Below are 27,976 nucleotides of genomic sequence, written 5' to 3'. Positions count from 1 at the left end.
CTCAAAACTGTCAAGTTGTTTTCTTTATGTATCCAGGTGGTTATGTCTCAGCAGCATAACTATGTAGTCCATTCCATACCCTCACCACTCTCTGTGTGAGGAAGTGTCTCCTTCCCTCTGTCTCCATTTAATTCCCACCTGTGTCCTCTGGTCCTGGTTTCAGTGCTGTGTTTAAAGTATTAGGTTAGGGTAACTACATTAATTCCTTTTAAGATTTTAAAGACACCAGTCATGTCCCCCCTAATTCTTCTGTGTCCCAGGCTAAATACTGTGGATTCAGTTCTTTCAGCCTATCTTCATAGCAGTCCTTTAAACCCTGGGATTAGTCCGGTTGCTCTTTGTTGGACTCTCGAGGCCAGGTCCACACTGTGGTGACCAGAATAGGACACAATACTCGAAATGCACCTGCATGTAACATAACATCATAGATTTAAGGACATGCTGAATAATACATGATTCAGCATTGTTATTTTGGCTTTTAACACGTGAAAAAACAGAAGGATACTTTAAAAAGACATCAGTTGTGAAAGGATGTAATGCAGTGTAAACATGTGATGGTGTTCTGACCCTGCAAATTACCATTGGGAGGAATTAAAGGGAGCTGACTGTAGCCAAAAAAGACACCTACCTGGATAACCCCACACTCTACTACAGTTTGGCACATTAAACGACGTTGAGTCACACATCTCAAAGTCTTTGAACCATTTGTTTCAATAATTAAAAGAATAATGGCTGCTGTTTAGACACAAAAAAATGCAATATAAAGTGCATTATTTATGAATTGGCCAAGATACTTAATTCTTGGAGTTTGGGCAAAATCGATAAACACTGGCTTTTAAACAGTTAACAGTTTTTGTTACAGCTACATAACATTTTAGATCACCTACGGCCCTCCCCCGTCGTCTTCTGATTGGCCGAATGCCGACTTCTACTGTTAACAGGTCTCTCCCTTATCCGTTTCTAAAGGCAATTTTGTTATTTTTTTTAAGCTATCCTTGACTCCCAGCGGCTGCTTACACTTTGCACTATACATGTAGTTGCAATACTGTAGCTTATAACATTACCAACCAGGAAGGAAGGACGCTGGGCGAGGGAGTAGTGGTATAACAACCTGTCTGGAATAGGAAGGAAAGGTTATACAACAATACAGACCACTCGCACTCGGACTGTCAACAAAGTAGGGATTGCATATTACTTATTCAGAGGAGGAAGTAAAGAAAACCGTAGCCATGTCACGGTGAGTAATTTAAAAGCCTGAGGAGTTATTGAGCAATGTATCATGCGTCTGCATTGCTTGTGCGTGAATAACCGTGCTGGGGCATTGACAACAGGTTTCTTGAAAACGGTATTCTTTCAGTGTTGCAGTTTAAATGACCCTGCATAATCTGCAGTTGATTGAAAACATCACCCTCCGCATACCGGGATTGTTCTCTAAATAAATTAATGAAGATTATTATTGTCCACAATTAACTGTGACTTGTGTCTGTCTCTGTGTGTTAATAGCCAGTTGCGCATTTTTCTTTTTTTATCGTGTTTCTTGTCTTTCTGATAATACGTGTGGTTTAAAATAAACGTGGAGCTAGTTTGTTTAGACTATACATACAACAATAAAAACACCATGCAACCAATGACTTCTATAACGTTTAACGTAACGTATAGTGTAATGTAATATCAGTAAATACGTTTTGTACAACTATCAACATGTTTTTAAAATATATGTGCAGAGTAAATCGCCATTTATGAATAGATGTACGTCGTTATAGTATAAATATGCATCGGTAAAATGTCATGCATTTTATATCCAGTTTGTACATTTTCTAAGGAATTATAATTTGCATGTGTTATGGCTAGACTACTGGTTGAGGTAAATCATTATATAATCATAAATAAAACAGACATTCGATCGAAACACTGTAGGAGGCCCTACAGTTAATCATTTGACAACAAATCAGTTTGTCAGTATACCTTAATTTGCCAATGAAGCATTCGCGAACTGTGAGTATTCTTCAGCTTCAACAAGCACCAAGTCTGCGTCAGAGCACGCCTACACATGTACTGTACCGTACGGTATTAGTAACCTCCGTTTCGTTGGTTCAGCACGGCGTAAGTGTCTTTTGTAGTTAAGAAACATCCTCAGACGTATTATTGTAACCAGAGGGGCATATTATTCCTTTAATCTAAATATGTATCTAAAATAAAATTAACAGTTTTTAAAACATCATATTAAAAGAACAGTTGTTCCTGTATAACATTCCCAGACTTTGCTCTACACGGGGGGGGGGGGGGGGGGGGGGGAGAGAGACACCTTTGAACACAAACAATAGTTCAGTGCATTGTCTGGTTCATTACCTCATCCTTTTTTTTTTTTTTAATGAGGCCTTCAACCATCTTTAGCAAAGCTCCAGAAGTACTTTGTTCCTGTTGGCACTAAAGAAAACAAGGATCTGCAGTTGTATCTCTATTGTTTTTTTTTATTTTATTCAATGCAGTTATGCCCTTTTGGCACTGGCTATATCTCATCAAGACCACTCATTTGATATATTGCACTTATAGAAGCCCAAATTGAGCCCTCGGTTTGATCTATGGATGTGATTTGTATACATGTCAAAGAACACAGAATGCAATTTAATTTCAGGTTTATTCTAATGATAATTACATTTATTTAAGTACTGACAGACACTCAGCAGTGTAGTTTTCCAGCAGCTCATTTTTTTCTGTTTCTTTAGGCTAACCTATGTACCCCACTATATGAAAGAGAGGCTTGTAAGGTATAATTAGCAGGTGGTGCTGGGGTGGGCTGGAGGTGAGTGTGCCCATCAGATGATTCATATAAAATGATCATCAAACTCTTGTTTTTGCAGGAGGTCTATGTCAGAAATAGACCTGCTGTCATAGATCTGTGGCTACTGGTACAGCATGACGATGGCTGTTGTGTCTAGCAGTGGTTATGCACTGATCAGATCAATCATCGAAAAGATATGCAAGCAGCAAAGGCTGGTCTATTACTGTAGTTAATAGTTTACCCTCTTTATTATTATGGATTATATGGCAAGCTGCTCATAAATGAAGAGCCAGTCTTCTACTGTGCACGTTTGACCCTTACCATACTGTATGTGTGTAACTGAATGTAAAATAGATTGCACTTTGAAACACTGAAGATTGTGGCTTTCATTGTAGTAGACCTACAATAACATTTCAATATGACCATTGTACTGTCTACAGTAATTACCAAATGTACCCTGAAGAAAGTAGCAGGACTATTAGCATACCACAGAATGCCCACCAGTGACAACAACATTGATTCATTTGGAACAGGTAATATCTCAAATGAAATCACCGCCCCCCTCTGTACAGAGAAAAGTATATTTGTATTTCCTTTGGCGTGTGCTTGTGCTGGATTCAAGGGCTTTAAAAATGATTGATTGTAGTCGTTATGTAATTATGTTTCATAACAGGGATGACTAAGCACAGTCTTTCATCTTTTTTGCTACAGTAAGCGATTGCTTGGCACACAGCCTTACATTATGCATGTGATTGATTGGTCTAGGAGCATACACGTAGTTAGGGGTACAGAGAGCAGTAGGCGCTGTATGACATTTGTGGAGCACGAAATTACAACCCCCAAAAAAGATGTATTGGCATGCCCTTTTCAGCATGACACCCAGAAATTGGCCTAAATTGGCCTATCCCTCCAGACATTCCAACTGTGGTCTGAAAGGAACCAGAGGTTAAGAGTAGTGCAGAGAACAGCACTTTCACATGTGCAGGGATAGCGGTCCCTAGATTGATGCTGGGATCTAGCTCATCACTCAATTCAGCTATGAGGTGTAAAGTTTTTGGAGGGTCAAAGCAACTACAAAATGATATTACAAAAATCTACTGGAAGCCATGATACAGTATTTCATGTTAGATTCTGAAATGTCACATTTTTCAGTTTTTCATTAAGAATATGGAAAACTACAAAGTGATATGTAAACATAACATTAATCAGCAGGTTTCATTAGACTTTATGACTTAAATTCAACCAAGATTGGGTTATGGCAAAGGAGATGGAGGGAAGAAAGAAGCATCAATTAGATTGTGTTGCAAGAAGACACCACAGCCTTAAATTACATTGCAATCACGTGATCTCTTCAAAGCAAACACCCACAGCCTTCTAGGACCAAGCAAAAGCCACAACACTGTGATTTCTATCTTAATATATAAAGAAGAAAGCCAGTGCAACAAAACTTTGCATGGCCTCCTCTTTCATCCAGGGGAAGGTCGACGGCTATGTTTGCATCCAAAATTTTGACCTCTGGGGTACTTTATTTAGTAACCCCATTGCTGGATCACTACAGTAGCCATGTATCTCAAATTAAAGAAACCCACAAAACAAATAATAATAATAATAATTTTAAATTGAAAAATGGCAAAACCAGAAAAAATAAAGTTAAAAAAAGAGAAAGGGGTCAGAGCGCATTGTAGGAAACCATAAGGCTACCGTTCCCCAATTTGATTTCCCCGGGCAACACCGGATACTTCAGCTAGTATTTTATAATTTGGAATACCTATGATATGACTCCACACCCCACGTCCCTGCGTGTTGGAATGCATCATGATAGATATATAGCTTACAGTACTGGATGTGCAAATGATAGAAAACATCAAGAGTGTGGAGCATGTCAGTTAAAGACTCAGCTCCAAAGGTGATAAACACAGCAGCTGCTGGCAGAGCTCCCGATCAAGTGTTCATTGTAACAGGGTAAACAAATCAAGTTTTCATAGTGCACCAGGCTGCTTGTTTAATCCTCTGGTGGTGGAGTTATGCCATGTAAACGTTCACAGCATGCCGTACACACTACTGCCTGAGACCAAGAACATTGTAGCTACAAAATGCCCAAACCAGAAACGTGATTGTTGATTCATATTTATATATAAACCTTTAAATGCTTACAGCAGCACACAAATATATTGTAATTGAGCATAACACCAGACACAGCAATATGGTTTTGTCAAATGTAACAATTAGTACCTCAAGCTCAGCTTTATCACACATTCGTCTTCCTTTCTATTGCCCATCATGTACCATTACACAATGATAGAGAATAAAGATGCACTACAGATTCATTGGGTGCAAGTCCTCAGTTAGGATACAGTACCAAATTTCACAGGGGACCTTCAGCCATGAAAGTTTGAAAAGCCTTACTTTAGACATTTAAAACCATGTTGATTCTCAGCTTAATATTTTACAAAAGAAGTAAACAGAAGGTAATGATTTCCTATGAGACTTCAAAGCTTGGAAGAGATCATGTGGGTTTGCCATGACACAAGTGGGTGGTTGTTTTTTTTTTTTAAATCTGTACCCATAATGCAAATAAAGAAACAATAATATTTTATTCCTTATTGATCGCCTTGCTATAGCAATATAAAGCATCCCGACTCCAAACATAGAATATTGTATTTATTATATTGATTCACCTTCCAAAAATTCCATTGACAGAAATACATGGAATAGTTTACCAGGTAAAGCTGTGTTCTAAAATTTGAGGAACATACAACATAGGAATTTGATTCCTTTAGATAGGGGAAATGGTGTGCTATCAGGAGGCTGTGTGGTCCAGTGGTTAAAGAAACAGGCTTGTAACCACGAGGTCCCTGGTTTAAATCCCAGCTCAGCCACTGACTCATTGTGTGACCCTGAGCAAGTCACTTAATCTCCTTGTGCTCTGTCACTCGGGTGAGACATTGTTGTAAGTGACTCTGCAGCTGATGCATAGTTCACACTCCCAAGTCTTGTATCTTGTAAAGCTTTGTGATGGTGGTCCACTATGAAAGGTGCTTCAAAAAGAAACCCCTAGTAAAAGTGGCAGTGAATAGGACGATCAGGAGCAACAATGTTTAAATATTTATTTCACATATTCAAAAATGAAAAATGTTCTTTTGATTCACTTCGATGGAAACAAATCGCACATCTCTTTTAATGATAAAACTAACAAACCCTCTCTTCCCCAGTAACATGTCAAAACCAATTATAAGCCACAGGGAATCTTTCCATCTAATTAGTAGATGCCTGAATACTTGATGCTTCTGACTTGACCTGCTGGTTATCCCAGGCAGTATTAGTGTGAATAATTTTAAATAACTATTACTTATACTGAACTGGAGCAGTATGTTTGTTCTCATGAGGTCTCCATTTTGGAGTGGAGTGAAAATATAATGGGCACCATTTTGACTCAAGATCTTTTTACTTTCCCTAGAATGAGTCCTGCTTATAGGATGGTACTACTATAGGTTGAGTGACAGGAGGAAGTGTATAAGTTTGATCGATGGTCTATACTTGCTTTCAGCCAAGCATTTTTGCCATAGGAATAACTCCACAGCCAAACATTTATTACCGTTTTTACTGGGTATGTTTTATTTTTATTACTTTTAAATGTTACTTTATCATACTCGGTCAAAAAACGCAAACAAGAGTGAATCAAATAAATACATCTTAACATTCCAAACAGTCAGACACACATCTTCCTCTTTTTTAACTTTTAAAAGCACTGTACACTTTTTCACCCATCCTCAACATCATTGGTTAACCCATAGCTACCATCCACAGCTCCTGTGGACCCAGAGTACATTTAAAATGCCTGCGGCTCTTCTCACTGTATCCTAGCAGGTTCATGTCAAGTCAGCGCCAGTTGTGTTGTGGTATTCGTGCTGGGCTGGCTACTCCAGTTTCTGCACAGGTGGGTGTTTGGGTCCTTAGGGTACTTGTGGATAGTACTTAATTAACTTGCTTTGGTGGATAGTAGTTACGGGTTTAAAAGAAAAAGAAAAGCCTCCATTTTTAGCTATCCCTCCCTCCTCTCCACCCCAAAACATTCAAATTAAAAAGAGCCAGGTGAGATCCCTCCCAACCCATAAAACACCACAAACAGCAATTCAAAACTAAGTTAACGTTTTATATGACTCGCTTTGGCTAACTTCCAATTACATGTAAGCAAATATTTTCAAACAGTCAAATTACATGTTAGTAAATATATGTATATTTGCAGTAAATAACATTTTGGTAATACTTTGTATTAATTGTAATTGTCTTTCAATACACTAGTAAACAGGTGTGATTAATCAATTTAATCAAGTGTGTAGATCGGATAATAAACTGATCAATAGAAAGTGTCAAGATTAAAACCCCTAGAAAATACAAATATGAAGTTTTTTGTTGGGCTGAAAACAAAACTAATTGCAGGTGATCTGGGAATGTGGGTGTGTAGCAGAGACATCTGCAACACCAATCAAAGCCACTCTCTTCAACGCGTACAGAGACAAGTCTGGCAGGTTAGCAAAGGGCTTCACTGTCTCTATAGTTTGCTGCAGTTTAATGACCGATTGCCGTGCTTATACAGCTAAGAAGGGACGCATAGAGTGGAATCAAACATGGCCGATGGTAGCTAACCAAAGACTCGAACATCGCTGATGGAGGCTGCAAAGGGATTAAAGTAAAATAAAATGTAAATGCAGTATGTTTAAAATGCATTTTGTATATGCCATGGCGATATTGGAAATGTAATATGTATTTATTGATTGTCTGAATTCTGGAATATTTTGAGATTGTATAAATGCACCCATACACCTGGTAAGTTGAGGAGGGGGGGGGGTTACCTGCACAGGTAGGCTGTATATTAAGGGGTAGCTTTGTGCTTCTTTGCTTGTTTTCTTTGTTTGTAGATAGGCTAGGGATAGTTTTAAGCACTACGCAAGCCTGCTTGGAAGAAGTGTTGAAACCTGTATTACCTGTTTTTCAGGATTTATTTTGTTTCCTAAGTTCCTGTATAAAGTCCTATTTTTAGTTTTTGTGTTTTTTTTTTTTTGTTTTTTTTTTTGCTTTTTTGTTTTCGATTTAATAAAACCATATGGTTGCAAAACCAAATTCTCCTGCTTTCATCTGCTTCCCTGCTCAAAACATCTAAGACCATCGACCAGACTCCAGCACTCCCACTGGTGCAACTCAAATATGCAATTGAAATATTTGGTAGAGTGCAAAGGTAAAACATTTAGCTGTTTCCTTGAACTACAGTCATTACGTTAAGTAGGTCTAAGCATATGATTGTTTTTTTTGATTATGACTGTACTTGAACAGTTGTTATTTTAGTTTATTAAATGGACAGTTTAATCATATTTCTGGATGCTAGAATTTCATTGATTCACATGATTTGGCACAATGTTAGTTTAGTTTACAAAATCTGTGACTGGTACAGTATACCCTTTGTGTGCCCAAACAAAATATAGTAGGCAGTTTAATTTGCATTTTCTGCTTCTGTTGTGTGCTGTAAAATACTGTAGAATTGAATTTGTGTTTCCTTGCTGTTTCATTGCAGCATCATCTGACACTAGCTTTAGTCTCAAGTTTCAGGTTTCATTTTTGGGGTTTTATCTCCCAAAACAAGTTTGTTATTGTACTGTACAACCTGATTAAATCTAAGCACAGAGGTTTCTTTTAGGATCCAGGTATTTCTATATGAACCTCAAGCTCTGGTTTGCAAAAAAACAAATGTGATTAGGAAATATGTGTTACTGTTTGCTTGCTAAAACAACGCCCTTCAGCACATCTCAACAGACAAAATATTTTATCCAGAACACCACAGAGTTTAGTATCTGGGTCTACTCATATGCTCTAATATAAAGACAAGGACCATCTTTCTCACAATAGCAACTGGTAGAAAAATAAATATTTGGGAACAGTCTATTGAATATCAACAAGTTCTAAAAACAAGCCCTCATTTGTAAATGAAACTAGGTCTCATGAGTACTTGCAGAACAAACACACAGTTGGATCAGCAAAGTTGTCTTTCATTTGAATTCCAAAGTGCATTTCAAATGAAAAGGAGTAAAAGTAATGCATTGTTTGTGTCCCGATGACGATTCAGATTTGTGTCTGTTTTCAGCTCATCGGGATACAGAGTTGTCCACATGTTGTGACCCTGGCTAATGCTCTAAGAGGGAGCACCACGTCAAACAGAACAACAAACCACACAGGCCCACTGCACAACTGCAACTGAACAGGTAGGGTTTCCCAAAATACATTTTAATGTTGTTTTTTTTTTCTTTTAACATAGTGAAATTGACAGAAAAATAAATGTATTTCAAAAATAATTTTTTCTTATTATATTATTCTTGTAGAAATAAATAAATAAATTTAAAAAAAAAATTCTTTTTGTGGGCAGGATTTGAATAATTATTGGTACATACAGTATATATGGGTGCCTCTGAAAAATGATATACTGATATACATAACATATTATAATTTCCTTTATGCCTATAGCTCTTTCTTAATACAGTGAAAACCTTTTAACACATTTATGTTTGTATAGCCTCATTTTAGTCATATAAATAATAAAAAGTAAGTTTGTGTTGGAAATACCAGAGGGAATGTATTCGTTTTTTTGTTTTTTTAATTGGAATATGCAGCTGATTCTATTAACCAGTGATTCTATTAACCGGTTTACACTGTACCACAGTAAATTCAGACCAGATGAACCCACAACATCTCTGGCTCACTGCATCTTTAAGTGTGGGCCAAGTTATGTTTAATTGTGGGAAGCCCTTATTAGGAAAAACAGAGATGGCAAATTTCCTCTAATTTTGTTGAAGAATTCACTCACACACTAACAGCCTTTACAGAAGAGTCACATCCTCTGTTTCCTGAAGGGAGTGAATATGGTAATTGCAGTTAACGCAGACTGTGCTGAGGGATGATGTACTTTAAGATGGTTAACAAATTGATTTGTCTGACCTAGTTCTTTGAACACTTCGCTGACACGAGTTATGTAGGGCATCTGGGTCAGCATTGTCAAAGACTTGCGTTATCTAATAGGGTTCATGGATCAAGAAACAAAAAGGGCATTGTAGTAAATTGTGAAGCTAATCTGTGTTTTATTTAGTCATCCGTTTCGCGAAGTTGTGTCCCAGTTTAAAATATAGACAAACCAAGAAGTGGAAATACCATTGGACTTGGATTTGTATCACGGCAGCAGTCGCCTCTGATGCTCAGGGTTGTGTTTGCCTTGCAGGCTCTATGAGTGACCAGGGCAGCGAAGGTGAGGCTGGCTGTGTCCAGATGATGGGCAAGGAGCTAGAGGAGGAGGAGCTGGAGGGGAGGCAGAGCTGCGATGGAGGAGTGGTCGAGGACGATGATTTTGACGACGACGGAGAGCCCAGATTGTGCCGGGTGTGTGGGGACAATGCCACTGGTTACCACTTCAACGCCATGACTTGTGAAGGCTGCAAGGGCTTCTTCAGGCGAGTCTCCTTGATATTCAGTGCTATTTCCATTTACAAACTGACTCTATGATATGCAGGATATAATTGAATGGTTTCACTGACCCTGATTAGCACTAATCTTGGACTACCTAATGTTATCATTGGTAAGGTTCTGTAGTCCAAGATTCGTGCAAATCCAGAGTCTGTGCTCTATAATTTTTCAATTTTACCCTGCTTTTCCTATAGTTACAATATGCATTTACCATGTTTTGCCAAGGTTTTCTTTTTTTTTTTGTTTTGTTTTAAATGTATCCTTTACTACTTCTCTGAACTTTACAATGCTTACATATGCTTTACCGTACTTTCACCATGCTTTATTACATGTCACTATGCTTTTACTTTGGTAAACTTTTATAAGGGTGAAACCAGACAAAAAAGTAGTAATCATATACGTCCGTATAAAGTACAGGAGTTCAAAGCCTTCTGATTTAGTTGATAATAAGACTGTGTGCCGCCTGTGGTTATTAAACACAAATGTTTTCACTGACTTTGCCTCAGAACACCTGTTCAAAGCAACTGAAAAAATATCAAAATTAATGAATAATTGCAATTTATGAGGAGGATGAAAAATTGAAAATGTATTAAAATTCAAGAAAACTTCAGCAATAGAAAATACTCTGAGCAATATAAAAAAAATAATATGAATGTGAGAAACTGCAAAGATTATAGCTTATAATTGTAATAATACAAAAACAATACAAATAAAGCTGGTACTATTTATTATTATTATTATTATTATTATTTATTAGCAGACGCCCTTATCCAGGGCGACTTACAATTGTTACAAGATATCACATTATTTTTACATACAATTACCCATTTATACAGTTGGGTTTTTACTGGAGCAATCTAGGTAAAGTACCTTGGTCAAGGGTACAGCAGCAGTGTCCCCACTGGGATTTGAACCCACGACCCTCCGGTCAAGAGTCCAGAGCCCTAACCACTACTCTACACTGCTGCCCCTGTATTTATATCACATTATAACTGCCAGAAAAGATACACCCTTCTCCTGTTAGTTCACTAAAACCAGAACAGTGCCCCTAGGATTACACAACCTTTTTTTTTTTTAGATCTGCGATGCAAAAATCTGAATTCTGCATTGCACATAAAAATTATGTGACTCGTTCTCCAACTTATTTGTATTTTTAGATAGTTTCTTGTATGAATGAAACCCAGAAATAGTGTTATGATTGTGCAAAAATAGTTTGATTTATCTTGCTTTATAAGAATAGCATCAGCAACTCTAAGAAAGTGCCTGAAGGTTGGGCAATGCAGCGTCTTGCTTGTTTTAGTGCCCAGTCCAGGCAGTTTTGTCTTGGTCTGGCTTTCATCCACTCCTGACTGTGGTACGTTTTTTGTGATGCCTGTAGGCAAAGATTCACAGATGCTGAAATGTATCCTTTAAATTGTACGTCCAACCATCAATTTAATTTTACATTGGAATGTGCATTACCATGGAGAATGTGTAGGTGTGCACACTGCTGACCTTTTCTAAGCAACAGGAAATACAATAAGAAAGGTCATTGCAACAGGTTCAACAGAGAGTGTCATCTGATATCTGTTGCCATAGTCACACCCATATGCTGCCAGTTGCTTTTTTGTCACATATTCATGACATGAACACATCATTTAGGTCTTCACATTTTTACTATAAAATTAGAAAGAAATTAGAGCCTTGGTTACCCCTTCTTAAGACCCAAACATGCACTGCTATTTAAAACCGCATGTGCTAATTACTTGCACCAAATGCACAGTAGCATACTTTTTTTAAAAATCAACATTAATGCTGGCACAGTAGTTAATACTTTCCCCTAGGTTGTTTTGTCTGCTACAGTTATGCCTTCTTGGGGGGTGACATATGCTGATAACAAGTAGCTAACATATGTTTGCATGACCTTAATGATATGAAGAACTGCCCTCTACTACATGTTTGTGGCTTTAAGAATTAATACATGATGTTGTATTGTTTGGATTTTTGTTGTTGTTGTTGTTAATTTGATAATTGAATGATAATTGAATTGGAATAAAGTGTTGACTTTCAAGTAGTAGATCATACAGGAAGTTTGAGACTCTTTCTCTCTTTCTCTCTTCAAAGAGTTGCAGACTGAACATATGTTCTCAAAATGTGTTTAACCTGACCAGATTTGAAGTATGTATGCAATGGGCAATATTCACAAAGCAAGCTGGTAATGTTGCAAATGTTAAAATATTTCAGCATATGCAAGACTATTAAATATATATTTTAGTGTGCACTGTAAAACTAACATTTCATGTTAGATTTGCAACATTGACAGTTTGTTTTTTTTCCCTTAATTACAGAATGTACAGAAAATGTGCCATATTGTGTTATTTTCACAATCTATAGTAAAAAAAAAGTACTTCTGTAATTGAGAGATGGGCCTTTGCTCAATTCAATTATTCATTAGGACAAAGCACATACTAAATAGCACATATGCAGACCTGATGCATAAAAACCTTTATAAACCAAAAGGTAAACTAATTGTGCAAAAACTTCCTTTTGCTAATTAAAAAAACGCCTCACAAAAAAAAAATATATATATAAAATGAACACTAGTCTATAGAATATATAACATGTAGCATATTTTGGTAAAACTGTAGGAAAAACTAAATGGTATTAACTGAAACATTTGTCTGTTCTCTAGTGTGATTGTGGGGTAAAGTTATGGATGAATTTACAGTGTTTACAAATCATAAATCAATTTACCGTTTCCAGACGTGCTATGAAGCGCAGCCTTCAGTTCAGCTGCCCGTTTCAGAACTTGTGCATCATCACCAAAAATAGCCGGAGACAGTGTCAAGCGTGCCGTCTGAAAAAGTGCCTGGATATTGGTATGCTTAAAGAATGTAAGTGTGAACTGCAAAAATATAAATATGCAGATGTGTTAACCTAGGATTTGAACAGGGGATTGTTTATTAAAGTAGTTTGTCAGTAAATAATCTGAGTAATTGAATTGGATTTGGCCATCTTCATAATGATGTCCCTTAGGGCAGGGGTTCCCAAACTTTTTTAACCCGAGGCCCATCTGTTCAGCTGCATTAGGCACTGCCCTCTATTAGCACTCCTTGGGAAAATGTCAAATTAAAAACATTTTATATGTTTAAACCTGTAAACCTAATCTAAACTGTCCTTTATTCATTTGAATAATTATTGTGAAAGATGGAAATCACATAGAATATGCACTGAGTGAAAATAATTTTTGAAACACTTTAATTTTAGTAAATAAAATAAATTGCAAAAACTAAACAGACATTTTTATCAAACCTAAATTAGGTACCTTTGTATAATTGAACATTTTAGAAATGCAGTTGTTTTTCTTGGTCATCAAACAAGAAAGAAGTGCATGTCTCTTATTATTCCCATTCATAAATACCTGAAAAGGAATCACTTTGAGTAAAACCAGTACAACGTGCACAAAAACATAACCCTTAAATCCTAATTTCTGAACTCTGGGTAACTAAAACGTCCACACGTTACCTCTCACGTTGAACTGTCATGCACAAAAAATACGAATGCGCACAATACAGAAGGAAACAAGAGCCTTGCATAAGTTTCTTCTTTAGCCACTCCTCTTTACAACCAAATATAACTTGCAACACCGCCCCCCCGCACACACACTGCACCGCTTAACCAAAAGAAAGCTTATGAAAATAAATCTATCTGCAGCGAAATTTGAATCAGTCCAAAACGTATTATTATTATTATTATTATTATTATTATTATTATTATTATTATTATTATTATTTTCCAACAAAACATTCTAGCGTTATTTTAAGGCGACTGTGAACGAGCCAGTAATCAGTAAAATAGCAGTATGTCCAAACATTTTAATAAAGCAATTTCAAAATAGTAAAGAGAGAGAAGGAAGAGGAAGATGGGAATCCTGTGGTTATTTTCACAAGCACTCATGCATGCAGCCTACGTATTATTGTTGTGTGTATCTGGCCATCTACTTTGACTTGTTGTTGGAGAGCAGCACTGACATTATAGAACCTAGGTCAAGCTAGGCACCTGAGCAGCACTGAAATTACAGAACCTAGGTCAACCTAGGCACCTAACCATACTGCTGCTATTGTTGTTTTCCTAGTGATCATGTCAGACAAAGCAGTTGAACAGAGACGGGAGCTAATCAAGAAAAAGAAGCAGAGGCGTAAGGAGCTGCCCTCTACAGAAGAGCCGAAGGGCCTGGACCCACAACAGGAAATGATCATCCAGGAGCTTGTGGAGGCTCAGAAGAAGACCTTCGACATCTCCTTCTCACACTTCAAGCAGTTCAGGGTAGGGCGGCCTAGCAGAGCCATTTCCAACATTATTATGCTAGATCACAATGAATCTATTTTTTTAATAGAGTACTCTTGCAGAGCATAGGCCGTCCAATCTAGTTTTAAATAAGTAAATCCAACAAAATATGGCCTGTTTTTTTCATATCTGCCATCCTGTCTAGGGTCTTTTAAAACTTCAGTCTAACGGTTACTGTACTGCGAATGGGAAATACGTGTGACTGTAGTGTTACGGGTTATTTTAAATGTATCTCTGCAAACCTACATCTGCAAGCATATTGTTAAGTTGGGGCAATTTGGGACAACTGCAAATGGACAATTTCTGTGAAAAGAAATGAGTTTGTGAATCAAATGTAAATGCTTAATTAGGTGATTAACTTACGGGAAAACACTATAGACATATCATTCAGTATTCATTTTACCAGTATAAAACCGGTGTTTGAGAATTATACTCATTACAATCGTAAAGTTGTGAAATAAATGTACAGACATAGTTCATTAGAAATACAGGGTGTCCCATTAGTCCTGCATCGTAGGCTGTATCATATTATTATTATTATTATTACACCATGTAACAAATTTTTTTTTTTTTTTGGTTCCTGGATAGTAAGTGTTATTTCCTAATTGCTTATGCCTCAAAAGTATAGAAAATAGCTATTATTCCCCACAAACTTTGCTTTTGTGACCAGGACAGTGATATTTTGAAATTTACCTATTTTCCAGAACATTCCAGATAGATTCAGTGCTGAGTAAAATTGGAGTAACTACTAGAACTTTCTAGAACTTTCCAGTAATATAAATAGTAGTATAAATACAGGGGCCTTAAGCCCACCAGTTCAGTTTAGTTCCAGCTGCCTAAGTGGATACATATCTGCATTTTTCTGAGATGGCATCAAGAGGCTGCAAGCATCCGGCAGACGCATTTTGCTATGTCTGCGGCCAATTTATCAAGACAAGAGTGAAAAAGTACTCCGTGGAAGCATCTGCTAAGATGTGTGAGGCCTACAAGGCATATTTCGGCATACCTGTCGGGGATCAAGACAAACACTGGGCACCTCATTTCACCTGCGAGCACTGCAAAAAAACTCTGGAAGGTAAGATGGACAATTGTTGCTCGGAATTTTATGTTATAAAATTTGTTAAAATTTTTAAAATTGTAAAAGTTTTTAATTTTAAAATGTTTTACAATTTTCAATGTTATTGAAAAAATATATCATATATGAAAAATATTGCGAGTGGGGAGGAACAACGTCAAGTGGGAGCCACTGGTGGACTCCCGGAAGGTGCTGAAGCCACCACTGCACATCAAATTCGGCCTTATGAAACAATTTGTCAGAGCTCTAGATAAGGAGTCGGCAGCCTTCAAGCACCTTCAAGACTTCTTCCCTAAGCTGTCTGAGGCAAAGGTCAAAGCCGGTGTCTTCGTCGGACCACAGATAAAGAAGATCCTGGAGTGCAATGAATTCCCCAAGAAGCTCACTAGTAAGGAGAAAGCGGCTTGGAACAGCTTTGTCGCAGTGGTTCGGGGCTTCCTGGGCAATCACAAGGCCGAAAACTATGTGGAGCTGGTTGAGACTCTGGTGAAGAACTACGGCACAATGGGCTGTAGGATGTCCCTCAAAGTCCATGTCCTTGATGCTCATCTTGATAAATTCAAGGAGAACATGGGAGCGTACTCGGAGGAGCAAGGCGAGCGCTGCTACCAAGGACAGTATAACGAGAACATGATGGGAGACTACATTTGGGGGCTGATTAGTTATTATTATTATTATTATTTATTTCTTAGCAGACGCCCTTATCCAGGGCGACTTACAATTGTTACAACATATCACATTATACATTATTTCACATTATACAGATATCACATTATTTTACATACAATTACCCATTTATACAGTTGGGTGTTTACTGGAGCAATCTAGGTAAAGTACCTTGCTCAAGGGTACAGCAGCAGTGTCCCCCACTGGGGATTGAACCCACAACCCTCCGGTCAAGAGTCCAGAGCTCTAACCACTACTCCACACTGCTGCCCTGAAAGTGATTTACAGTATAATCGTAAATCTCGAAAAACTACTCACTTCTAAATCTTTTGTAGTCATTTTTGTATTACTTTAGTATAAATACATGTTAATTTGGATTCATATGTTGTTTTTTTCTGACTTTATGTGAACGAAAATACACAAATTCGCCTGTTTTCTCATTGGAAATAGGTCAATTTCAAAATATCACTGTCCTGGTCACAAAAGCAATGTTTGTGGGGAATAATAGCCATTTTCTATACTTTTGAGGCATAAGCAATTAGGAAATAACACTTACTACCCAGGAACAAAAATTGTGTTACATAGTGATTATTATTATTATTATTATTATTATTATTATTATTATTATTATTTATTTCTTAGCAGACGCCCTTATCCAGGGCGACTTACAATTGTTACAAGATATCACATTATTTTTACATACAATTACCCATTTACACAGTTGGGTTTTTACTGGAGCAATCTAGTTAAAGTATCTAGCTCAAGGGTACAGCAGCAATGTCCCCCACCTGGGATTTGAACCCACGACCCTCCGGTCAAGAATCCAGAGCCCTAACCACTACTCCACACTGCTGCCCTACATGTACAAAATGGAATGTACATTCTGTACGTTCCATTTTGTACATTCCATTTTGACATATTAGAATGCCACAGAGAGGATTTATAAAGCATGTGATGAACAAGGCCAAATCCATGTACACGTTATAGATGTATAAAACGTATACTTAGTGACAATGAAAAAGAAAAACAGTCACACTTGTCTTCATGAGCAACAGAATCCTACTCTTTCTCGTTGCAGCCTATCAATCGGAACACCAACCACCAGCTGCAAGTCAACCAGACTTCTCCAGATCAAGTCGCCAGTCTGCAGGAGAGTCAGGAAGCAAGCAGCAGGCTGCTGTCAGACGCGGAACCCCATCAGGATCCCAGCGGTTCAGCAAACAAGGCCAGCTCCCAGATTTACTCTATGTTGCCCCACGTTGCTGATTTGTCCACCTACATGATTCAGCAGATCATCAACTTTGCCAAGATTCTGTCCAGCTTCAGGTGAGTTAGGTCACTCTGTAATTCACAATTCAATAACCTCAATATTTACCAAGAACGAAGTTCGCTTGGTTTGCCGCAGATATTTGCAGTGACACTGTTCTTACCTGGAAATGAGAAACTCTGTGATCTGGTGTATCTGTGAATTGCTTCAGCTTGTTCAGTTGCTGGTGTCATACAGCAGGTGTCTGGCCAGAAAATGAACTGTTGCTGTGGCGACCACAGTGGCTATGCACATGATGTGTTTCTGTGTAAATGGGAGTTTATTTTACTGTTATTATTTTACTTTATTTATTTGTTTTTTTTTATTAAAAACATTGTTTATGGTTTGTCCAGAAACTCCATCCAGTAAAAAGTAATTTTGAGTTGACAGCACTTACCTCGTCTCCCTTGTGTGCTGCACAATCACTACACAGCACTGTAACCTATCAGCCATTGAGTTAAGTTGCTATTCTACCTGCAACTTCTAGTTTTCAAAGAATAGAAACCGTGTCAGTGACCAAACCAACAAAATATGTTCAGACTTGATAATGATAAAGTCATTAAAGTTGCTGGAATGAGAACCATAGATGAGTAAGGAGAACACTGCAACTCGGCACCATAACTGAACATATCAAGTATGTTTATGATGACGCTATTAATTTGGTGTCTCTAGGGAACTCTCAATTGAAGACCAGATCGCACTGCTAAAGGGGGCAACATTCGAGGTGTGTCAGATCCGCTTCAACATGCTTTTTAACACAGAGTCAGGGATCTGGAAATGTGGGCCAATCCTGTACAACATTGATGATGCCGCCAATGGTAGGTAGCCTTTCACCCAAAGAACAGGAAGACACTCTTAACAAGCAGCCCACCAAAAAGTTGTACTGTATCCATTCATTAACAAGTGCAAGTTTACATTATCTAAAGCCTTTAGATGAAGCCGGAAATTTTTGATATTAGCTTGTTAATAAGCAAATCATCATAGCTGTTTTGCAAATTAGCTGTCTAAATTTGCAATTCTTGGTTAACTTACACATAGATAACCTATTCCAATAAGACAGCTAAAGAACTGTTTTGTTGTTTTGTTTTGTTTTGGTTTGGTTTTTTTTTTTTTAGCAGTTCAATAACTTCAGTTACCTCAAGGGTGTTAATTTAAAGTCTTTTGGACTTGTCACATCCCAGGGTGCAATTGTGTACGGGTAAATGAACTCCTCAGAGTTTTGTATTGCTAAATAATTGAACACTGTCATTTTCTAATTATTGTATTACATTCTTCAAGTAACCGTGGCAACTCTATAACTGTGAACTAGTACATGTGTCATATTTAGTGTTTGGTTTTTATCTTTAAAAAAGAAATTCCAGGAATTTTTCAGAGTTTATTTTACATATATTAAAATAGGGATAAAATCGGTAAAGTAGTTTTTAATTGAAACATCGGTAAAAATCGGGGGGGGAGGGGGTGGGGGGGATCTCAGTATACACACTTTACATGTGGAATATGATGCGTAGCAGTTCTGGTTTCTGATTAATAATGTCCCTGGCATGTCTGATAAAGCAGAATCTGTGCAAGTCGAAGCCACGTTTTCCCAAGTTAGCTGGTACTTTGCAAACGTTTGGGCAATCGCTGTGCTGACGGAAATAGTATCTATAGAAGGTATGAACATAACATCAGCACAAAACAAGCCAGGTTCATTCACCTTGAAATCATAAAAAGAAAAGACAATTGACAGAACTGGGTGGTGCAAGCCATCAGGAGACGCGTCAAAAATCACAATGGACATTTCCATCAATGCATTCCATATAAGTTTACCAACTAAAGCATCACCATTTTCTGTCAGATATTTTACGATTAAGATTGTCGGCGTTAGGCAGCATTTTAGCTGATGGACAGACAGTACTGTCACACAAAGTCATCAATACATACCTCTCTGCAATAAACAGTGGCTGTCCAGCAAAGCACAGCGCTCTGACAAACTCATTAACACAGTCATTCTGCGCTCTCTCTTTATTAGTGTGTGTAAAAGCCACATAAATGGATTGCTTGTCTCTCAGTTCACTTTATTGTTTTAGTTTAATGTGTCGCTTATTTTTCTGTATGTTCTTTTATTGTCAGACCGAACATGTACCTCAATGCAGCAGTATTCGCAGCGCTATGCATCCTCTGCCTCATCTGGACCACTTCTGCTATTTTTGCTTTTTGTATACTTCGAAACATTCGTTTTCTTTTGAATATTCATAAACTGATTGACATTTTCTCCCCATTCCTCATCCACTAAAAATATTACATTTTCGTGCAAGTATTTCAATTTAGTTTTTGATCAAGCTAGTGCTACGCCCAGCAAGTGCCACAATAATCAGACTTTGATTGGCCAACATAATCAGGTGATAATGTGTTTGTGAAGTGACAGAGAACCATGTTTGAACATTATTTGATCCTCTGACCTCTAAACGTCTGCTGTATCCTAGGATGTAGGGCTGCTTATTGCAAAGTCAGAGTCAAAATAAAACAGCATTTTTATCAAAATATTGTGAATTTCGTAGAAGATAGTACCGGGATAATATTGAATAATAGACAACAATCAGGTATACATCAGTAAAAACCGACGTCCAGTTAAAAAAGAAATCCTGTAATTTTTCGGTAAAATTCGGAATAAACCACAAACGCGGAACACTAGTCATATTATAATACTTCTCTCATCTTCCAGGAAGTGGAACAAGGTGGCAGGTGTTGTTACAGGGACAAATTGATTGCTGGCTTTTCTTTCTGAATTCGGTAAATGTCTCTGTTGCTTGGCATGTCTGTCTGAATGAGGTTTATTGTTTTTTTCCACAACTAAACCAATTAATCAATAGCTCAGTACCTGATTGTCAAGAGCTGTCATTTCGGTCACTGCCTGGCAACCGCAGTCTTGTCTGCCCTGTTACAAGAATTGCAACCTGCATCAATTATTTGCTCATAAAGCGTGTGGGCGATGTTTTCAACCTCATCCCTGCTCAGCATCTGACAGTAAATGTGACTCAGCGCATTAGAAGACCTCTGAACAGTCAGCATGTGAACTTTTGTTCCTGGTATGTAGCTATGGCCAAAAGTTTTGCATCACCTAGAATTTTAGGATTGAGATATTCATTTAAAAAAAAAAGAATATGAACATAATTTAGGTCTTTTATTTAACATCATGTAATCAAAGAAATCACAAAATGATATCGCAAAAGTCTACCGGAAGCCCTAATTGTAATACAGTATTACGTTTTCAATTTTTAACCATGTGGAAAACTACAAAGCAGTATGTAATTCAATATGCTAATGTAACATTATTCAGCAGGTTTCATTCGACTTGAAGCAAAATTAATGAATTCTGTAGGTGGATGCAAAAACCTTTGGCCATACGTGTAGATGTTTCTATCGGTTCTTGTCTTTTATTTTATTTGTTTCTGTTGTTCGGGCACTGTTCAGTACAACTTTAAGATTCAGCAGAAACTAATTAACTAGGAATTTATAGAGGATATGTAATGAAAAAACATGAATTACGGTATTTATTTCACGGGCAGATGCGTCAAAAACTAAGGCTGTATGTTTACAGAGTTATCATGGATTTCACAATTTCCTTGAAATGTATCCATTGCTGTGTAATATGCAGTGCCCTGATAAATATATATAATTTATATATAAATACAGCAGATGTTTGCCTTATTGACACACTACCTGTTACACTGCATTTAGGAACCTGATATCCAGTTTAGTTTGCTTCAGGTAGATGATTGAATGCACTGCATAGAGCTGCACAATTTCTTTAAAATGTCTTCAACCAAAAAGACTCCAGCTGCATCAAAGATTAGAAGTATTTCTGCTAAAGAGAGCTCTGTCCAGTACAAGAACAACAGAGGTCCTGAGTATTTGGGTAGCAGCTGTGTCTTCAATTGAATTAAATTATTGAAACATTTGCAAACCTCCCCTTATACAAGTTTACCATGGTATGTCTGCACTTGAACCATGCTTTGTCCATGGTAAATACATGTATTAACCATAATTTACCCTGGTTTACAATGTTTATTAACATGCTTTAACATACCTCACTGTTCTTTACATTGCTTTCACTATGCTTTATTATGCTTTGCTATGATTTTACTGTGGTAAACTTTGCATTAAAACACAAGGTTACACTGCTTACATTAGAATTCTATTTAAAAGGTATGCAGATTTTGTAAGAGCAGTGACACATATATCTCCTCTCCTTGACGACAGCTGTTTAGTCAGTCAGCCCATATGACACAGATTAGCCATCTCTTCAGGACATTCACAGAAACAGTAGCAAAACCTTCATTCGCATAGAAGTTAGTAAACCTAATTTCTATCACTATCATCAAAATATGTCAAAATAGTGCATCATAGAAAATCCTGGATACTAAGCTTAGGGTGTGCAATTGCCATTATCTGTCAATGCGTTTTCCACACTTTACCAATAACAAAAGACAGTGAATCTAACCTTAAATCACTTCTGTAGTTTAGTTGTGGGTTTATAGTCTTTTTACTATCAGCCTTCACAAGTCCCCAGTCTGAAAGCATACTATATTAGGAGCGAGTTTTCCATGCAAGACCCCACATATTGTATTTAATTTAATGTTTTGTGTAAGTCAATATATCTAATGGCGTAATATAAAATGTATTTTTCATAGGTTATATGAAATACATTTTCAATATATTATTGCAGCAGACACAATTGTTGTATAATAGCTTGTGTTGATGATTTACCATGTGGATAATGTATGAGATGCTAGAACCATAGAAGTATCTTAGAATCTTATAATGAAGTATGGACTATGTTCTGTTGAGGCTGTACTTGAGCCTTTGTGGGGGGATTTAATATGTATTGAAGTACAGTATGAGATAACAATAGATAACAATATGCTTGCCTCTGTCTCTCTGTCTTCCACTGTAGCTGGTTTTCAGCCACACCTGCTTGACCCCTTGCTGAAGTTTCACTACATGCTGCGGAATTTAGAACTTCATGAAACGGAATATGTTCTAATGCAGGCCATCTCTCTGTTCTCCCCAGGTAACCAATGCAAATGCCTTGCAAAAAACTGGTTCTGTTAGTAATCCCACCCAGGTCCTAAACATTGTTTCTTAGCTAGGTGTCACTTTTCCATTCAGTGTTCCCACCTTACAGAACATGCACCAAAACCCATAAATAATTGTTGATCCTTGATAGTCATTGGCAACCACACAACACTACCCATTACAATAGTACAGTGCCTAAGGTCTGAATCCTGCACAGTAACCCGTTGTGTGTGTGTGTGTGTGTGTTTTCTTTCCAGATCGTCCAGGCGTTGTAAGTCATGATGCCATTGACAAGTGTCAAGAATGTTTTGCTTTAATATTAAAAACATACATCGACACCAGGAGATCCCAGCCATCTAAGTGAGTGCACAAACTGCTCCAAACTGCTTGACTGCTCTGATGTAGATGAATGTGAGGTATTTCCCCATGCTGTAGTGACTATGCTTCCTGCTTACATCCCCCGTTTGGGATGCATATACTGTATATACCATATCCCTTCCACAACGTTGCACTTGCATTTTTACATATTGGGTTAAGACATTCTTTTGACCAAGTGGATATATGGTGACATCTGTCCGTCTGTCCAAACGTGTGTATGTCATTTCCATTTACATGCGGTGTAGTGTAGTGGTAAAGCACATCTAAGTATCTAGAATTTAGTACATTTGTGTAAATACAGTCATAGTTAAATTAGTGAGTTATGCTGTGGTAAAGTCTAATAATATGGATCTGCCCTTTTCGTAAATACAGTAAAGCAGGGGTGATATTTTGTGAAAGCATCAGATCCCTGTACATTGATAATGAACCCTGTTCCAGCCTCCTGTTCCCAAAGATCATGGCTTGCCTGACGGAGCTGCGCACGATGAACGACGAGTACACCAAACAGGTACTGAAGATCCAGGACATCCAGCCCGACGTCACGCCCCTCATGATGGAGGTCTTCAGCAACAATCCCTAGCACCAGCACCAGCGGCAGAAGAGGAAGACTTGACATTAGGACAAAGGGGTGGATTCATTTGCCAGAAAAAAAAACTAGGAAGGGCTTCTGTATATTTTTTGAAACAAGCCCAATCACGTCAACTGGCAGATTGACTTAATTTTATCCAGCTGCGCATATAACCTGCCCCACTCCCCCTCCTCAAACCCCCTCCTGCCAATACAAAGCCTTTATGTGTCACTGAGGACAAGCATCCCTTCTCAGGGATTTTCGGTTACATGAAGAGACTGAGTGCACACTGAAGATTCCTCCTTGTCTAAAGGATTTGTATTCCCATTATACAGCGTAGTTGCTGAAAAGGATGGCAGAAGACTAAACATTGATTACCAGTAAGGCAGCAACGCTGGTGGCTACATTCGGGATTGGCAGTGAAGATATGTGTCCTAAAACAATTCTTCAATTCCTCTCCCCTATTAATGTAAACAAGACATGCCTGAAAAGGATCACTGGGGATCTATTTCGTTACCACATTCCCAAAATGGATTGAAAGGGGTCAGTGTTTCCATAGGCTTTCAGATCTTGTATTTGTATTTACATATAACATGTTTATTTTCTAGCACAGATGAAATATAAGAAAATATTGGAATTCAAAGTCTTTAATGTTAAAAGTACAATTTTACAACAGGCTATTCTATAAGGCTGCTACCTCGCACCTCGTCCCTTATTTAATGCCAGGCTATTCCTGCAACTATGTAGATACACTAATGAATAGCGCAGTGCTGTTCCTGCAGCCTCGTTTTGGCACAGAACCCATGGTTATTATAATACATTGTGATGTTTCCTGCACTGAATCATTATGTCAAAAAGACATTTGAACCACAAACCGGAAAAGGAAGCATCAAAAGAGCAGATTTAAGGGAACTCACCATTTGTATCATAATATGCAAAAAGAAACAAGGACCAGGGGTCACAAATGGAGATTAGATAAAGGGGCATTCAGAACAGAAAATAGGAGGCACTTTTTTACACAGAGAATTGTGAGGGTCTGGAACCAACTCCCCAGTAATGTTGTTGAAGCCGACACCCTGGGATCCTTCAAGAAGCTGCTTGATGAGATTCTGGGATCAATAAGCTACTAACAATCAAATGAGCAAGATGGGCCGAATGGAAGTTTGTAAACTTTCTTAAGTTCTTATGCCATCTGGCCATTATTTCACACTTCAAAGTAACAGCTGCGAATTCATATGAATTGCTGTAGAATGTCAGTGTATTTCATTGGTGTAGGAAACACACTTGTTTTGTTATTTTATAATACATTTTCTATGACGACACATTTTAAAAGTGGGTACAGATTTGAGTGATTCCATCTTTTAATTTGCGGCTGTTAGAGTGACTCATATTTCTGTTTTATTCTGCTGTTGTTTACATTGTCTTTTCTCACCCAGTAAGCACATAGGGCCTCATTTACAAAAGGGCACTAAACTTTATGGTGCACCATAAATGCAATTAGTGTGCATGTTGTGCATTGTATTCTTTACCGCACAAAATAGTGGGCATATTATGGCTCACACTGATTTTATTGTGCCACACTATGTAATCAGAATGAATATGTGATTTGTATGGTAATTCAGGATACTGTATTTAAATGAGGCACCCCACTCTGAATAATGAGATGAGCTTTATTCACACCGTATTTACTAATGGGTGATAATCGTAGTGTGCATCTTAAAGTGAGCAGTAATTAGTTTGTTTGGAAACCTGGCTTTAGCCACAGATAGACACACTATTTAAACCTATTGTTCTGGGCTGAAATCTATCAGGCATCATGGAGGCATTACTTGCATTAAAGTTTTCATATAGAGCAGTGAAAATTACTTGTAAATAACAGGTTATATTAAGCGTGAATAAATGTGAATTAATGTTATAATTTCTTAGATTTCATTTTATAGTTCATTACATTGGTACAAACAATAAAACACTGGACCAAACAAGGTATAATTTGAAACAACCTCCTCCACTAGCATTTCTAACTTCTCTGTGTGCAGTTTTAGTTTGGTTTGCCTCTGCCTGTCCCCAGTGGAGGGCTGTTTCTGCTAATCGCTCATTTTCAGTCAATGTAAGCCACCTTCACCTTTCACATTAAGCCACTGACCAAAATATACGCCTGAACTGCTGGGGCTTTTTATATCACAGAGGTCACGGGTAAGTCTTGGACATTGTCGAGCACTTTAAATTATCGCTCACAATACATACATTGTTCACGTTATGGCATGTAAATTAATGTGTTCTCTGTTAGTATATGGGACAGTAAATTTGGTGTGCTTTCATAAATGAGGCTCATAATTTGGTAATAATGGTGTGTGTGTTTTTATGATATAAAAGCCTGTTAAGAATTTTTTTTCTTCTCGGTTGTGTTTTATCGTTCAAAACTGAGAACCAGGAACCCTAATTTGGCGGTGGATGCTTTTACATTCTACATGCCATCCGGGAGTGATAGTAGCGAGTAATAAGCAAAGTGTACACAAGTAAAGCCATTGTTAAATGGAAACACTGCAAAATGACTCTGTAGATCCAATCTGGTAAACTTTTAAAAGAGTTAGGGCAGACAAGCCTTTTCATTACTTTAACATTTCTTATTAGGACCACAATATGTGAATATCAAGCTTGAATGTAATCCTCAGGAGAAACCTCATCACTATTTTTCTGTGTTTTCGTGTTTTAGAATATAGTATATTCCTGAGCCTAAGGGCCTGCTTTTCAAAGTGGATTTACTCCCTTTTATCAATTTCAGAAGTTAAAATCTGTGTTGATTTTGTATTTCGTGTACATAGATATGCTAAAAGTGTGTGCACTTCATTGAATGGTAGAACAAAAATCTATAACACTAGTAATACTATATTACATTTAGTATTAGCACAGTAAGAAAAGCATGGCCTAGAACAAAGGCACCAAGTTACCAATACAGATAGATAGCAAGGCAGACGAGATCTGTCTCCTACTGCTCATTACTCTGTACAGGATTTAACAAATCAGATCAAAATACCATTTTTGTTTAACCTCATTCTGGCTTTAGGACTTTTGTGTCAGCTCTGCCGTACACAATTCATCTTTATTAACAAGATGGTGTTCCCAACCCATGTGAGATTGAAACATGCTGGTGTCAAGCGTGTCTCTTTGTGAACATTAAGGACAAAAGTGTATCCAGTGCTGTTAACCCAAACACTACATTTTAACAGTTATTTATTTAATAGTTTCCTTTTTCAGCAGGCAATTACCACTGTACAACAACCACATTCGAGATCCTGTGTATAGACTAAAGTTCAAACATTCCCAATGCAAAATATATATTTGGTGAACTTAAGTAGTTATCAGTTTAGCTGCTAAGGAAGTTGAAACAAGCAGAACATTCATAGCTCATTAGTTAAAATGTTTGACAGAACTTCCTTTTAAGATGAGCTCATTTAGAAAGCAATCAACGTTCTACTGGAAGCTGCTGAAATATCCTGAAAAATGCTGGCTAGTCACCCAGCATGCCAAGGATTCGCAAATGAATGGAAGTACTCAAAGTAAACATGAACATGTTTAAGTGCCTCAGTACTAAATGTGTGTGTGTGTGTGTGTGTGTGTGTGTTGAAATGTATGTAAGACATATTTTCTGTGACAGACAAGTTTCTACATTTTGTATTAGAATTATTGTGAAATGCACTACCAATCAACTGTGTAAAGGAAAGGTTTATTGTTTTATGTTTATATATATATATATATATATATATATATATATATATATATATATATATATATATATATATTTTTTTTTTTTCAAGGATGGAAGGATAAGAATTGCATAGCAGTTTACCCCATTCCAGGTTTTAATACAAGCTTAATGAGCTACACTGTGTATGTAACAAGCTCAGGTGTGTATTATTAAACTCAAGATAAAACCAGGAATGCATCAAACTGCTACACAATAGGAGTCCTATTTCCATCCCTGTATCTATGTATATATTTTCAAAGATAAACCACGTTTTGGGCTTAGCAAAAACTAACATTTGTATGCACGGTGTTATGCTTTTTTTTTTTTTTTTTTTTAAATAAAATTCATTTTCAATTTTTCAGCAGACATTTTCTTAATCTTATAAATACAGGCAAGTCAACTCACATGAACAAGATACCTTTAAAAAAAAAAAAAAAAAAGTCATGTGACTTTTTTTCCAGATACTATTTGACCAAGTCTTTCATGCCCTGATAAGAGTTAACTGAAATGTTGCTTCTTTGTTGATGGTGGCCTGGTCTCTTAGACAAAGATAAGAAGTGTACAAAATG

The 27,976-nt window shown here is 37.3% G+C and overlaps 1 protein-coding gene across 3 annotated transcripts; it reads left to right on the top strand.

Moving 5' to 3' along the window:
* Positions 1 to 897: 897 nt before the first annotated feature.
* On the top strand, positions 898 to 27,382 carry nr1i2 (nuclear receptor subfamily 1, group I, member 2). Of its 3 annotated transcripts, none has more exons than XM_034007865.3 (10): positions 898 to 1,237; positions 8,919 to 9,036; positions 10,044 to 10,272; positions 13,028 to 13,158; positions 14,400 to 14,590; positions 17,431 to 17,678; positions 18,331 to 18,476; positions 22,595 to 22,711; positions 22,974 to 23,076; positions 23,533 to 27,382. In XM_034007865.3, exons 3-10 carry the CDS (start codon positions 10,049 to 10,051, stop codon positions 23,672 to 23,674), a joined length of 1,302 nt encoding a protein of 433 aa, XP_033863756.3. In that variant the 5' UTR covers positions 898 to 1,237; positions 8,919 to 9,036; positions 10,044 to 10,048; the 3' UTR covers positions 23,675 to 27,382. The 3 variants fall into 3 exon arrangements, with proteins under 3 accessions (XP_033863756.3, XP_058885938.1, XP_058885937.1); XM_059029955.1 differs by lacking the exon at positions 898 to 1,237 and adding exons at positions 7,314 to 7,484; positions 7,945 to 8,018 and having other exon boundaries at positions 10,044 to 13,158; XM_059029954.1 differs by lacking the exon at positions 898 to 1,237 and adding an exon at positions 7,314 to 7,484 and having other exon boundaries at positions 10,044 to 13,158.
* Positions 27,383 to 27,976: the final 594 nt, after the last annotated feature.

Source organism: Acipenser ruthenus, chromosome 9, assembly GCF_902713425.1.
Source record: "Acipenser ruthenus chromosome 9, fAciRut3.2 maternal haplotype, whole genome shotgun sequence".
Lineage (NCBI taxonomy): Eukaryota > Metazoa > Chordata > Actinopteri > Acipenseriformes > Acipenseridae > Acipenser > Acipenser ruthenus.
Note: the sequence above shows the minus strand (reverse complement) of the source record. Positions and strands in the feature narration are given on the sequence as shown.

Excerpts from the sequence above, each read along its gene's own strand:
- nr1i2 (XM_034007865.3), top strand. The coding sequence starts at position 10,049 with ATGAGTGACCAGGGCAGCGAAGGTGAGGCTGGCTGTGTCCAGATGATG. Across the intron at positions 13,159-14,399 it reads TATTGGTATGCTTAAAGAAT|TGATCATGTCAGACAAAGCA; the intron begins GTAAGTGTGAAC and ends TTGTTTTCCTAG. Across the intron at positions 22,712-22,973 it reads CATCTCTCTGTTCTCCCCAG|ATCGTCCAGGCGTTGTAAGT; the intron begins GTAACCAATGCA and ends TTTTCTTTCCAG.